Source organism: Lontra canadensis, unplaced genomic scaffold (assembly GCF_010015895.1).
Source record: "Lontra canadensis isolate GAN:19392208 unplaced genomic scaffold, GSC_riverotter_1.0 scaffold38, whole genome shotgun sequence".
Lineage (NCBI taxonomy): Eukaryota > Metazoa > Chordata > Mammalia > Carnivora > Mustelidae > Lontra > Lontra canadensis.
Genome location: NW_022631032.1, coordinates 18,028,368 through 18,043,956, shown reverse-complemented (window position 1 = coordinate 18,043,956; position 15,589 = coordinate 18,028,368). Strand labels below are relative to the sequence as shown.

Sequence of the window (15,589 nt, the reverse complement as noted above, 5' to 3'; positions counted from 1 at the left end):
ATTCTGGATACTAGACTCTGATCAGATACATAATTTGCAAATAGTTTTTCATTCTTTGGGGGCATTTTCCTACTTTTAAAAATAGTATCCTTTGCACAAAAATTTTAAGTTTGGTAAAGTTCAGTTTGTCAATTTTTGGTTATTACCTATGCTTTTGGTGTCATATCCAAGAAACCTTGCCAAATCCAGTGTAATGAAATTTACTCTAAGATTTTGTCTAAGTGCACATGAAACATTCTCCAGACTAGATCACATCCCTCAACAAGTACAAAAAGATTGAAATTATACCATGCGTATTTTCAGACCACAATGCTATGAAACTTGAAGTCAACCAAAAGAAAAATTTTAGAAAGACTACTAATACATGGAGGTTATAGAACATTCTACAAAAGAATGAATGGGTTAACTGGGAAATTAAAGAAGAAATTTTAAAAGTATATGGAAGCAATAAAAATGAAAACACCACAGTCCAAAACCTTTGAGATGCAGCAAACACAGCCCTAGGAGGGAACTTTATTGCAATATAGGCCTACCTTAAAAAGCAAGAAAAGTCCCAAATACACAACCTAACCTTACACCTAAAGAAGCTAGAAGAAGAACAGCAAATAAAGCCTAAAACCCGTAGAAAAAGGAAGGTAATAAAGATTAAAGTAGAAATAAATGATAACAGAAACAAAAGAGTAGAACACATCAATGAAATGAGGAGTTGGTTCTTCGAAATAATTAATACAATTGATAAACCCCTAGCCAGACTTATCAAAAAGAAAAAAAGAAAGGACCCAAATAGATACAATCATGAATGAAAGAGGAGAGATCACAACCAACATCACAGAAATACAAACAATTTTAAGAAAATATTATGAAAAATTATATGCTAACAAACCGGACAATCTGGAGGAAATGGACAAATTCCTAGAAACATACAGACTACCAAAACTGAAACAGGGGAATCTTCCCCTGTTTCAAATAGAAAATTTGAACAGACCCATAACCAGCAAAGAAATTGAATCAAAAATCTCCCAACAAACCAAAGTCTAGGGCCAAATGGCTTCCCAGGGGAATTTTACCAGACATTTAAAGAAGAGTTAATACACGTTCTTCTCAGACTCTTCCAAAAGCTGGCAATGGAAGGAAAACTTCCAAAATCCTACAAGGCCAGCATTACCTTGATTCAAAATCCAGACAAACCAGAAACAGTCATTTCTATACACCAGACCGCACTAAAAAGAATTACAAGTCAATATTCCTGATGAACATGGATGTAAAAAATTCTCGACAAGATAGTAGCAAAGCAAATCCAATAGTACATTAAAAGAATTACTTATCACAACCAAATGGGATTTATTTCTGGGCTGCAGGGTTGGTTCAGTATTTGCAAATCAATCAACAGGGTACACAACATTAATAAAAGAAAGGCTAAGAAGCACATGATCCTCTCAATAGATGCAAGAAAAGCATTTGACAAAATATAGCATTCATTCTTGATAAAAACCTGAACAAGGGTCCCTGGGTGGCTCAGTTGGTTGGGTGACTGCCTTCAGCTCAGTTCATGATCTCAGGTCCTGGGATCAAGCCCCTCCTCAGGCTCCCTGCTCCGCACGGGACTACTTCTCCCACTCCCTCTGACACCCCCCTGCTTGTGCTCTCCTGCTCTCTCTTCTGTCAAATAAATAAATAAAATCTTAAAAAAAAAAAAAAAACCCTCAACAAAGTAGAGATAGATGGATATGGCCTAAAGGCCATATATGAAAGACCCACAGCTAATATCCTCAGTGGGAAAAAACTGAGAGCCTTTCCCCTGTTGTCAGGAGTGAGACAGTGATGTCCACTCTCACCATTACTATTTAATATAGTATTGGAAGTCTTAGCCTCAGCAGACTACAAAAAGAAATAAATGGCATCCAAATCAACAAGGAAGTAAAACTTTCACTGTTTGCAGGTAACATGATACTCTGTAGAAAACCTGGAAGACTCCACCAAAAAATTGCTAGAACTAATAACATGAATTCAACAGTCGCAGGTTATAAAATTAATGTAGAGAAATCTGTTGCATTTCTATACACCAATAACAAAGCAGCAGAAAAAGAAATCAGGGAATCAGTTCCATTTGCAATTGCACCAAAACCCCTAAGATATCTAGGAATAAGCCTACCCAAAGAGGTAAAAGATATGTACCCTGAGAACTATAGAACACTTATGAAAGAAATTGAAAAGGACCCAAAGAAATGGAAAACAGTTCATACTCATGAATTGGAAGAAAAACATGGTTAAAACGTCTCTACTGCTGAAAGCAATCTATACATTTAATGGAATTGCTATCCAAATACCACCAGCATTTTTCACAGAGCTAGAACAAACAATCCTAAAATTTTTATAGATCCACAAAAGATCCCAAGTAGCCAAAGCAATCCTGAAGAAGAAAAGCAAAACTAGAGGCATCACAATTCTGGATTTCAAGCTATATTACAAGCTGTAGTCATCCAGACAAATATGATACAAAAATAGACTCCTAGATCAATTAAACAGATTGGAAAACCCAGAAATTGACCCACAGTTCTATGGTCAACTAATCTTCAAATCAGCGGGAAGGAATATCCAATGGAAAAAAGGCAGTCTGCTCAAGAAGTGGTGTTGGGAAAACTGAACAGCAACATACAGAAGAATGAAACTGGACCTCTTTTCTTATACCATACACAAAAGTAAATTCAAAATGGATGAAAGACCTAAATGTGAAATAGGAAACCCATCAAAATCCTATAGGAGAGCAAAGGCAGCAACCTCTTTGACCTCAGCTGTAGCAGCCTCTTACTAGACACGTCACCGGAGGCAAGGGAAACAAAAGCAAAAATGAACTTTTGGGACTTCATCCAGATAAAAAGCTTTTGCACAGTGAAGGAAACAGCAAGAATAAAAGGCATCCTACAGAATGGGAGAAGATACTTGCAAATGACATATCTGATAAAAGGTTAGTATCCAAAATCTATAAAGAACTTATCAAACTCAACACCCAAAAAGCAAATAATCCAGCTAAGAAATGGGCAGAAGACATGAAAAGACACTTTTCCAAAGAAGACATCCAGATGGCTAACAAGACCTATGAAAAGATGCTCAACATCACTGATCATCAGGGAAATGCAAATAAAAATCACAGTGAGATACCAGCTCACATATGTCAGAATGGCTACAGTTAACACAAGAAACAACAGGTGTTGGTGAAGATGCAGAGAAAGGGGAACTCTCTTGAACTGTTGATGGGAATGCAAACTGGTGCAGCCACTCCGGAGAATAGTATGGAGGTTCCTCAAAAATTAAAAATAGAACTACCTTACAATCCAGCAATTGTCCTACTAGGTATTTACCCTAAGGATAAAATATATATATATATATATACAGATTTGAATGGGTACACGCACCCTGATGTTTATAACAGCATTATCAACAGTAGCAAAACTATGAAGAGAGCCCAAATATCCATTGACTAATGAATGGATAAAGAAATGTTTATACACACACACACTCTCACGAATATTACTCAGCCATCAAAAAGAGTGAAATCTTGCCATTTGCAATGATGTGGATGGAGCTAGAGTGTATTATGCTAAGTGAAATATGTCAGTCAGAGAAAGACAAATACTGTATGATCTCACTCATATATGGAATTTAAGAAACAAAACAGATGAACACACGGAAAGGAGAGAAAGATAAAACGGGAGAGGGAAACAAACCATAAGAGACTTAAAAAAAAAGTTATTTTTTTATTTTTAAAATTAATTTATTTTTTAAAGGTTTTTATTTATTTATTTGTCAGAGAGAGAGAGAGCGAGCACAAGAAGGGGGAGAGGCAGACAGAGGGAGAAGTAGGCTTCCTGCTGAGCAAGGAGCCTATTGTGGGACTCAATCCCAAGACTCTGGGATTATGACCTGAGCTGAAGGCAGCTGCTTAACCAACTGAGCCACCCAGGTGTCCCCCATAAGAGACTCTTAATGATAGGGAACAAACTGAAGGTTGATGGAGGGATGTGGTAGGGGATGGGCTAGTTGGGTGATGGATATTCAGCAGGGCACTTGTGATGAGCACTGAGCGTTGTATCTAAGTGACAAATCACTGAATTCTCCTAAAACCAATATTGTACTGTATGCTAACTAACTAGAATTTAAATAAAAATTTAAAAAAAAATATTTTTCTAAGAATTTTACAGTGTTAGCTCTTACATTTAGGTCTTTGATCTTTTTTGAATGTCATGAGGTGAGGTTCCAGTTTCTTTTGCATGGGATATCCAGTTGTCCTAGCACTGAGTTTTGAAGAAACTATTCTTTCCCATTGAGTGATCTTAGCACCCTTATGCAGACTAATTGACCACACATAATATGGGTTTATTTTCAGACCCTCAATTATAGTCTGTTGACCTATGTATCTGTCTGTCCTTATGTTAGTACCACACTGTAGTTTTGATTACTGTAGCTTTGTAATAAGATTTGAAACCATGAAGTGTGAGTTTTCTGTGTTCTTGTTTTCCAGGAATGTTTGGACTATTCTGGGTTCTTGTGTTTCCATATGAATTTTAAGATCAGCTTTTCCATTTCTGAAGAAAAAAAAAAGAAAGAAAAGCTGTTGTGATTTTAGTAGTAATGGCATTGAATCTGAAGAACACTTTGGGAAATATTTCCATCTTAACAATATTAAGTCTTTCAATCTGTGAACACAGGCAGTATTCCCATTTATTTAACATTTCTTTATTCTTTCAACACTGTTTAAAAGTATAAGCCTTGCATGTACCTCCTTGGTTAAGTTTATTCCAAAGTATTTCATTCTTTTTGATGCTATTGTAAATGGAATTATGTTTTTTTAATTTTGGATTGTTCATTTCTAATGTATGGAAAGAGGTGATTTTTTATTTTTGTGAATTGATCTTATATTCTATAACTTAGCTGAATTTGTTCATCAGTTTTGACAGACATTTTTTTTTCCTTTAGAGATTCTTTAGGATTTTCTATATATAAGATCGAATAAGAAATAGTTTTACTTCTACCTTTTCAATTTGGATGCCTCTTATTACTTTTTCTTGCTGAGTTAATCTGGCTAGAACTTCCATTACAGTGTTAAATAAGTGGCAAAAGTGGGTATCCTTGTCTTATTCCTATATCCTTGTCTTATTTCCTTAAGAGGAAAGCATTGAATCATTCAAGATTAACTATGATGTTAGCTGTGGGTTTTTCATAAGCACTCTATTATGTCAGGGAAGGTCCCTTCTAGTTTGTTGAGTAATTTTATCTTGAAAGCATGTTAGGAGAGTCCAAGATGGCGGGGAAGTAGGAGACCTTAGTTTTGTCTGGTCCTAGGAATTCAACTAGATAGCTAGCTATCAAATCATTCTGAACACCTGTGAACTCAACCAGCTAGCTATCTAAGAAAAGAATAACTGCAACTCTGCAAATAGAAAAGCAACCACTTTCTGCAAGAATGACAAGATAGAAAAACTTACCTCAAAAAAGAGAACAAGAGGCAGTACTGACTGCCAGAGACTATGGAAATAAGTAAGATGTCAGAATTAGAGTTCAGAATCACAATTGTAAAGATAGTAGCCAGTCTTGAAAACAACATAGAAGTCACTAGAGAGTCCCTTTCTGGGGGAAATAAAAGAACTAAAATCTAACCAAGTCAAAATCCAAAAGGCTATTAATGAGACGCAGTTAAAACTGGAGGCTCTAACTGTGATAAGTGAAACAAAGAAAGAGTTTGTGATATAGAACACTAAATGATGGAGAGCAAAGAAGCTGAGAAAAAGAGAGATAAACAACTTCTGGGTCATAAGGGGAGAATTCGAGAGATAAGTGATACCGTAAAGCAGAACAATATTAGAATAATTGGGATCTCAGAAGAGGAAAGAGAGAGAGGGGCATAAGGTATATTGGAGCAGATTATAGTGGAGAACTTTACTAATCTGGGGAAAGAAACAGGCATCAAAATCCAGGAGGCACAGAGAACCCCCCCCTCAGAAAAAAAAAAAAAAAGTAGGTCAGTAGCCCAATGTATAATAGTGAAACTTGGAAATCTCAGAGACAAAGAGAAAATCCTCAAAGCAGCTCAGGACAAGAGGTCTATAACCTACAAGGTTAGAAACATTAGATTGGCAGGAAATCTATCTACAGAGACCTGGCAGGCCAGAAAGAATTGCATGATATATTCAGGGTCTAAGTGAGAAGAAAGCACAATCAGGAATATTTTATCCAGCTAGAATGTCATTCAAAATAGGAGTGATAAAAACTTCCAGGACAAACAAACACTAGAAGAATTTGTAATCACCAAACCAGTGCTACTAGAAATACTGAAAGAGGTCCTCTAAGCAAAGAGAGAGCCCAAAAGTAACATAGACCAGAAAGGAATAGAGACAATATCTAGTAACAGTCGCTTTAAAGGCAGTGCAATGGCACTAAATTCATATCTTTCAGTAGTCACTCTGAATGTAAATAGGTTAAATGCCCCAATCGAAAGACACAGGGTATCAGATTGGATAAAAAAGCAAGACCCATCGATCTGATATCTGCAAGAGGCTCCTTTTAGGTCCAAAGATACCTCCAGATTGAAAGTGAGGGGGTAGAAAACCATTCATCATGCCAGTGGACATCAAAACAAAGCTGGTGTGCAATTCTTATATCATACAAATTAGATTTTAAACCAAAGTCTGTAATAGGAGATGAGGAAGGACACTCTATATAATTAAAGGGTTTATCCAACAAGAAGATCTAACAGTTTTAAGTATTTATGCCCCTAACATGGGGGCAGCCAATTATATAAGTCAATTAATAATAAAATCAAAGAAACACATTGTAATAATACAATAACAGTAGGGGACTTTAGCACCTCCCTCATTGCAGCAGATAGATCATCTAAGGAGAAGATGAACAAGGAAGCAAGGGCTTTAAATGACACGCTAGACCAGATGGACTTCACAGATACATTCAGATCATTCTATGCAAAAGCAACAGAATGCACATTCTTCTCGAGTGTACATGGAACATTCTCCAGAATAGATCACATCCTGGGTCACAAATCAGGTTTCAGCTGGTACCAAAAGATTGGGATCATTCCCTGTATATTCTCAGACCACACTGCTTTGAAACTAGAACTCAATCACAAGAGGAAAGTTGGAAAGAACTCAAATACATAGAGGCTTAAGAGCATCCTACTAAAGAATGTATGGATCAACCAGGAAATTAAAGAAGAATCTAAAAAAAATTCATGGAATCAAATAAAAATGAAAACACAACTGTTCAAAATCTTTGGGAAGCAGCAAAGGCACTCCCAAGAGGGAAGTATATGGCACTACAGGCCTTTCTCAAGAAACAAGAAAGGTCTCAAATATACAAACTAACCCTACACCTAAAAGGAGCCAGAGAAAGAACAGCAAAGAAAGCCTAAACCCAGCAGGAGAAGAGAAATCATAAATATCAAGCAGAAATCGATGAAATAGAAACCAAAAGAACAGTAGAACAGATCAGCGAAACTAGGAGCTGGTTCTTCAAAAGAATTAATAAGATCAATAAACCGCTGGCCAGACTTACCTAAAAGAGAAAGGACCCAAATAAAATCATGAATGAAAAAGGAGAGATCACTACAAACAATTATAAGAACATATTATGAACAATTTATATGCCAGCAAATAAGGCAATCTGGAAGAAATGGATGCATTCCTAGAGATGTATAAATTACCAAAACTGAGACAGGAAGGAATAGAAAACCTGAACAGACCCAGAACCATCAAGGAAATTGAAGCAGTAAATCAGAAATCTCCCAACAAACAAGAGCCCAAGGCCAGATGGCTTCCCAGGGCAATTCTACCAAACATTTAGAGAAGAAATAATACCTATTCTTCCGAAGCTATTTTAAAAAAATAGAAATGGTAGGAAAACTTAACAAACTCTGTGAGACCAGCATTACCTTGATCCCAAAACCAAAGACCCCATCAAAAAGGAGAATTACAGACTAATATCCCTGATGAAAATGGATGCAGAAATTCTCACCAAAATATTAGGCAATAAGATCCAACAGTTAATTAAAAGGATTATTCATCATGACCAAGTGGGGTTTATTCCTGGGGTGTAAGGGTGGTTCAGCATCTACAAATAAATCACTGTGATACACTACATAAATTAAAGACAAGAACCATACGATCCAGAACTCAGGAAAGTGCTCTACTTATTTTATAATTTTCTTACAGAGATCTGAACCTGTAAAAGGGGGAGACACATAAGATGAGGTCTGAAAGGGTCCCAAACTCAAAAGTTTCTGTGTCCTCAGGATATGTCATCCTCCTAGAATGTTGATGCTCAGCCGAGCTTCATTGTCAAGACTTTTTTATCAAGGATTCAATTTTATAGGTATGATAGCTTGAATTGATGGTTATATAGTTAAATTCATCTTTAGCCCTGTTCCTCTTCCTGGAGGTCAGCTGGTCAGGTTAATAGGACATGGCTCACAGCCTCAACCCTCTTATCACATGATTGTTCTTTCCAGCATGGCCAGCCTCAATCTGGAACAATCTAGGGGCCTACTATGAGTTACCTCATTAGTATATCCCAGAGCCCTAGATATCATCCTAGGGACTCACTGTGAGTAACAAAGGCACATGTAACACTCAGGAAATTGTTAGGTTTTTAGAAGCTCTCAGGTATCCAGGACAAAGACAAGACAAATTTTTTTTTTATTTAACATTTTACATATATTGCTTTGTTCATGTGCAGACGTATCAACTATAAAGGGTAAATTTCTTTCTCCTCCCCCTTTGTTTTCCCACCTTCACATGATTTAATAATCAAAACCAAAGAGAGCTATCCTGGAGAAATCTTTCTTCACTTTGAGACCTATGAATAAAAACTTGTGCGATGGGGCACTTTGGTGGCTCAATGGATTGAGTCTCTGCCTTTGGCTCAGCTTGTCATCTCAGGGTCTTGGGATCGAGCCCCATATTGAGCTCTTTGATCGGTGGGGAGCCTGCTTCCCTCTCTCTCTGCCTGCCTGCCTACTTGTGATCTCTCTCTCTCTCTGTGTCAAATAAATAAAATCTTTAAAAAACAAAACAAACTTGTGCAACCCACTCCAAATGAATCAGCATGTTTTCTTTATACCTTCATATTTCTATGTGCAAATAAAAGCAAACATCTATCTTTTTCTTTCTATACAGTCTACACTGTATAGACTCCAGTGTAACCTGCTTTTTTCACTTAAAAATATGGAAATACATATCCGGGATCTATCAGTTGAATATGAATTCACAGTTTGGTTAAATATTGACAAATTGCTCTCCCACAGGAGATTATATTAATAAAGTTATTTCAGTCTAGAACCCAAATAGTTTCAGACTTCTTGATCTTTGCCAGTTTGAGAGATGAACAGTGGTTTATACCTATAGTTTTAATATGAATTTATCTTATGAAGTCAAACATCTGTATATGTTTGCACATTTGTGCTTCCTTTTGTGTGAATTGTTCATTTCTATTCTTAACCTGTTTTTTAGTGGAATGGTTTTTTACTTTTTCTTTGTCATTTGTTGTATTTTGTGGTTACATCTACATTTGTTGTACAACAAATTTGTTGTACTTTGGTACAACATTTGTTGTACTCTGTGGGTACATTCTACACTGGAAAGTGTAGAAATTTAACTTTTTTCAATAGTTAGATACATGAATTTTTTATGACTTTCTGAATGTGTCTTCCCTATTAGGTTATTTTAATAAAAATAGTGTGTGGCTTTTTCTAATACTTTTATACTTTGTTTATTAAGGTGTAATTTAGCAGGGCACCTGGGTAGCTTAGTTGGCTAAGTACCTGCCTTCAGCTTAGGTCATGATCCCAGGGTCCTAGGATAGAGCTCTGTGCTCAACAGGGAGTCTGCTTGTCCCTCACCCTCTGATCCTCCCACCTGCTTGTGCCCTTGGGTGCTCACATACACTCTCTCAAATAAGTAAATTAAAATCTTAAAGCTCACACATGCTCTCTCTCAGGTACATAAAATCTTAATTTAAAAAAAGGTGTAATTTAGCTGTAGTAAAATTTATCCTTTTTGGTATACAGTATTGTGATACCTTAAAAATGCATTTAATGACTTCCATTATCCCTAAAAATTCATTTGTGCCCTTTTGTATTCATCCCCTCTTGGAGTCCCCAGGTCCTGGCAACTACTTATCTCTTCTCTGTCCTTAAGGTTTTTCCTTTTGGAGAGTATAAGAAACTGAATCATTCAGTATGCAGCCTTTCACTTAGCATAATGCATTTAAGATTTACCCATGTTGTTGGTGTGTTCAAGTCATTGATTCGTTCCTTTTCTGTTACTGAATCATTTGTAGTATATAAATATACCACAGCTTATTTATCCATTCTCTACCTGAGGAGTGTTTGGTTTATTTCCAAGCTTTGGAGGTTATGAATAAAGCCAATATAAATGTTCATATATAATATTTTTTTCGAGCGTAAATTTTTTATTGGATTCATACCTAGGAATAGAATTGTTAAATTATGTGTTAATTATATATATGATTATAAGCAGCTGCCCAAACATTTTCTGTAATGGCTGTACCATTTTGCATTCCCACCAGTAATGTATGAGAATTGTAATTGCTCTGTATCCTTTCCAGTATTCAATATTGTCCATGTTTTTTTTTTTAAGTCATTGTACTAGGTGTGTAATAGTATTCCATTGTGCTTTAATTTGCATTTTATAAGTGATTAATGTCTGTTTATTGTCTTTTGTGAATTGCCAAACTGTTTACATCTTTTGCCCATTTTAAAAATTGGGCTTTTCTATTACTGGGTTATATGAGTTCTTTATTTTCTATATAAATCCTTTGTTATATATCTGATTTGTAAGGATTTTCTCATTATGACTTGTATTTTCATTCTTTCAATGATCTTTTTCAAAGAGCAGAAATTCTTTACTTTTATGAATTTTAATAAATCAATATTTTTATTTCTGGATTCTACTTTTGATCTTGTCTCTAAGGCATCTTTGCTTGTTCCAGGCCACAAAGATTTTATCCTGTGTTTTTTTTAGAAGTCTTATAGTTTCAGATTGTATGTTTAGATCTGTGATCCATTTTCAGTCATTAATTGTGTTTGATGTTAGCTGGAGGTGTAAGTTTATTGTTTTTGTTGTTGTTTTCCTTGCCATTTGATTCTCCAGTTATTCCAGACCATTTTTGGGGAAGATTACTTTTTCTCTGTTGACTTGTTTTTGTGTCTTTGTCAAAAATTACTTGACCATGTATGTGTGCATCTATTTTGGACTCTCCTGTTCCATTTCATTAGATCTGTATGTCTCTCTTGCAATATTACACATTCTTGGTTACTGTAGCTTTCTAGGAGGAGTGTAAATCCTCCAAATTTTATTCTTTTTTTTTTAAGCTTTATTTATTTATTTGACAGACAGAGATCACAAGTAGGCAGAGAGGCAGACAGAGAGAGAGAGGAAAGCAGGTTCCCTGCTGAGCAGAGAGCCCTATATGGGGCTCGATTCCAGGACCCTGGGATCGTGACCTGAGCCGAAGGCAGAGGCTTTAACCCACTGAGCCCCCCAGGAACCCCTATTCTTCTTTTTAAATATTGCTTTGGTCTTCTGTATAAATTTTGCCTTTCCATTTAAATTTTTGAATCATTTTATTCATTTCTACAGATAACAAAGATGCTTTGATTGAGATTGTATTGAATTTGCAGATTAAATGTGGAAAAAGTGACATCTTAACAATATTGAATCTTTTAATCCATGAATGTGCTATCTCTTCATTTATTTAGATCTTTGATTTCCTTCAGTAGTTTAGCATACAGATTCTACGTATATTTTGTCAAATTACCTCTCAGTTTCTGGGGTGCTGCTACAAATGTTGTGCTTTTAAATTCTTTATTTCCAGTTCATTGGTGGTATGTGCAAATACAATTGTATTCCATGACTTTGCTAAACTTACTAGATAGGAAAACGTTTTCAGAGATTCTGTGGCATTTTCCACATAGATAAACGTAGTGTGTGCTAATATAGGTAGTTTCTTTCTTTCTAAATTATATGCCTTTTATTTCTTCTTGTAGCCCTATTGCAGTGGCAAGGACTTTCAATATTATATTGAATAGAATTGGTGAGGGCAGGCATCCTTGCTTTCTTTCCCCTTAGGGAGAAATCAGTCAGTAGTTTCTGAATACTTTTATAGTTCTTTTAACACAAACAGTTCAGTACCGTGATCACTTAGCAAAGGAATCCTATGAATTTTTTTTTTCCATATAGCTTCCAGTTTTCCTGATATCATTCCATATGTATGTATGTCTGTGGCCCCCATACATGAACTTCAGTCAGAGCACTTACTGCATTGCTTTGCTGTTTACTTTTTACTTACTTTCTCTCTTAATAGAAGATGAGCATTTTGGGGGGAATTAAGAAATGGTGCTAATGTTCGGAATAATTGGTATTAGGTTTGACCATATGAAATTGCCAGTATTCACTTTTTTCTGCTTACAAGGTCTAATTATCAGTGTGAGAAATATTTGTGCATGAGAAATTGTTCATCACTGTTGTGTGCTCATAAGCAAAGCTATGAAGCCTGGAAATACTGATATAAATGGAATACAACCACTACCCTTGAAGGAGATACTCTCTCTGTGGAAGACAGGATCTTTACAACATTCAGATATGTTTAATTCTGTGGTGGGTCAGTCAGTATATGCACAAATTTGATCTCAGTTGGAATCTCCTGTGATCTTAGCTTCATACTTCTCAGTATCTTGGACTATAAGACATTTTGGCAGTGATTTCTATAACTTACTGAGAAGCTTGACATACTTTTATATGTGATAACTTTATGTGAAAATATACTCTTTATATTGTTCAGTTTGATGTGACTTTTTTTTTAGTCACTAAGTATCTTGTAAATTTCCCTTTGAAGTAACTTGATATTTTAAAAGGAGAAAGACATTAAGGAAGTCATAATACAAACAAAACTGTTGCATTTCCCCACTCCAATTTTTTGTGTAATTTTTTTAATTGTAAATCATATATGGGGAAACTATAATATTTTTGTACTATATATATTTGTGTAATACTTGGGCTCTCAGTGGTCTTTCACTACTCTATTGCAAGTCTGGAAAAAGGAATATATATGAGAGACTTTCTGTAAGCTTCATGAAGTCAGAAACTATTTCTCTTGTTCACTTATATTCCTTGTGCTTAGCACATTACATAGTTATTAACAAATGATTATTGAATAAGTATTTGTGGTGGGGGGAGGCAAAACTAGCTGGACTTGATTACAGTAAGTATATGTGCTGCTGAAGCAAGCACTTGAAACAGTAAGAAAATATAATTTTTACATAAAACATGTTGACTTTAGTACAGATAAAAGTTAACTCTAATCACATGTTTGATAAGCATCAAGATAGTTACATTTTTGAGGCAATTAAATTGTACTGTAAATATATAGTAACAAGACTTTTTAATCAGTTATTTGGGAATTTGCTTATGATATTGTTTTGGGCTTGACTATTAACAAGATTAAAATGTAACATTAAAATCTTTAAAGCACCATTTTGTTTCATTTTAACTCTTATTTAAAATACATGACTCAGAAGACTACCTTTGTGTTAGTTAATAATCAATAGATAGAAGTACCCAGGAAATTTACTTTCTTTTGTATTTACTGCCACCAAATGACAAATTAATAGTATTACTATGTCTGTTATATTAATACTGTAGAAGACATACTAAAGGTAATGCCCCTTTAGTATTATTCTGACAAAGTTAATTTGTTCATAAAGAGTTGGGACAAGAGAAGAAAAAACAAATTTTAATCCATTTAGAACTGTAGTTGATCTTCTACCAGAGTATATAGGCTGGTTTCTATTTTCTTTAACATACAGAAAGGTATATTAGAACATAGCGGAAATCACTATGACAAAGATGATAAAAACTTGATAACTCATACCTAATAAGAAATACATTTGACAATATACTTTTATACAAGGAATTTAATTCTTACATTTATTCTGTCTAGGTTATTGTGCTTGAGAATGAGAACTCCAAAATATTTTAGGCCTAATTTTTTTTATTTGCAGATAAGCATTTTCCTGAAATTATTGGGATATTATCCTGGAAAAAGTATTATATAAGAGTGTAAAAAAAAAATAGAAGCAACCCAAATTTTCAGTCTTAGGCGAATTGGTTAAATACAATAAAGTCTTACTTTTAAACTTAATGTTACATAGTAACTGAGCATGTAGTAGAGGAATATTTAAGGAGACGGATAAAGGCCCACATTAGTAAATGAGGGAGATGGGGAGAAGTAAGTTAATGAACAGTGTATTTTCATAGTTTTTTTAAAGTACATTTACTGAAAACAACGATCAGTGTTTATCTTTGGAAGATACTATGGTTTCTTAAATTTATGCATTTCTAAAATGAACATGTTTTAAATATTCAGAAATTATGCAGATCGAATATTATGCTTTGTAGACACATCATTCAATTATGTTATAGTGAATATATTCAAACAATTTTGGGGGGGATTTTGTTGAATAATGAAAATGTCTTATTGCAGGCAGTTCTGATTCGGACTTCACTTTTTGAGTCTATTCTGATTGGTTCATATTTAAAGAAAAGCTTTGCAAAAACTCTGTCTTCTTTCTTAAAACATCTGATTTAGTAAGAATTTGAATATTACCTAATAATTCAGTGCTTCGTTAAGGTGCTCATTATGTTTATAACCTAGCCCTTCGTTTCTAGGGTCAGCATATTCTTGCTTTTGATATCTGTTTTCTGCTACAGGCCTGAGATTGAAATTGAAGCAATACAACTACTGCCTCTACCAGAGGAAAATAGTATGGGGATTCCTATTATGGTAGGTTATTTTCTAGTAGTCTCTCTGCAATAATACAGGCAGCTCTTGTAATTCATTGGTTTGTTGGTATTTATGCCTCCTCATAAATTAAGCATAGCTTTTCTACATTCTATATAACTGTATGCAAATCCTTCCTGTCAGTCAAAATCTTTTGTTGTAGACATTTTGTTTAAGTGTGGTGGTGCATGTATTCCTGGAAAATTTAATTATAAACAACTGAATTCAAATAGGTATTTAGTGGAGGGGCTGAAAAACCTAATTTAAGAGCTCTTTGATCTCTGTGTTATAGTTTGGAGAAGAGAAAAATGAAACAGTTGAATATTAATGGTACCGCAATTAGTGTTTTCTTTTTTTTTTTCTTTTTTAAATGGTATTACTGGATGTTTTCATTCTTCTCTTGTTCATACATCACTTTGTTCATACTTACGTGTAATATGTTTGTGGAGCACTTTGTAAACATTATCAGCCATTCAGTATCACTGGGGAACCTCAGTTATGTGGTGGTGATTCCTATGTTTTTAGTGAAAGTATTGTAAAAATCTCATAAAATTTGGGGTTGTTAGACTGGAGGCACTTGTGAAGACAACATAAGCTAGTTTTGATACCATTGGCATTGTTTTCTAGGCTCTTATTTGAAATTCAAACATTGAAAGGTTGTGTAGAAAGGAAAAACATGTGGCTTAGTAATTGGCTTCTTTACCATTATCAGGTTTCAACTTGC

General features: G+C 34.9%; 1 protein-coding gene across 6 annotated transcripts in view; it reads left to right on the top strand.

Moving 5' to 3' along the window:
- ANKRD28 (ankyrin repeat domain 28) overlaps nt 1-15,589 on the top strand; it is a 202,071-nt gene that overhangs the window by 40,264 nt on the left and 146,218 nt on the right. For 3 of the 6 annotated variants that reach the window (XM_032869748.1, XM_032869750.1, XM_032869755.1), the window contains one exon: nt 14,796-14,868. The exons of the other annotated variants lie outside the window; for them this stretch is intronic. In XM_032869748.1, the coding sequence (XP_032725639.1) occupies nt 14,796-14,868 (73 nt within the window). Of the gene's footprint in view, nt 1-14,795; nt 14,869-15,589 lie in introns of those variants that run through there. 6 annotated transcript variants of the gene reach the window in all.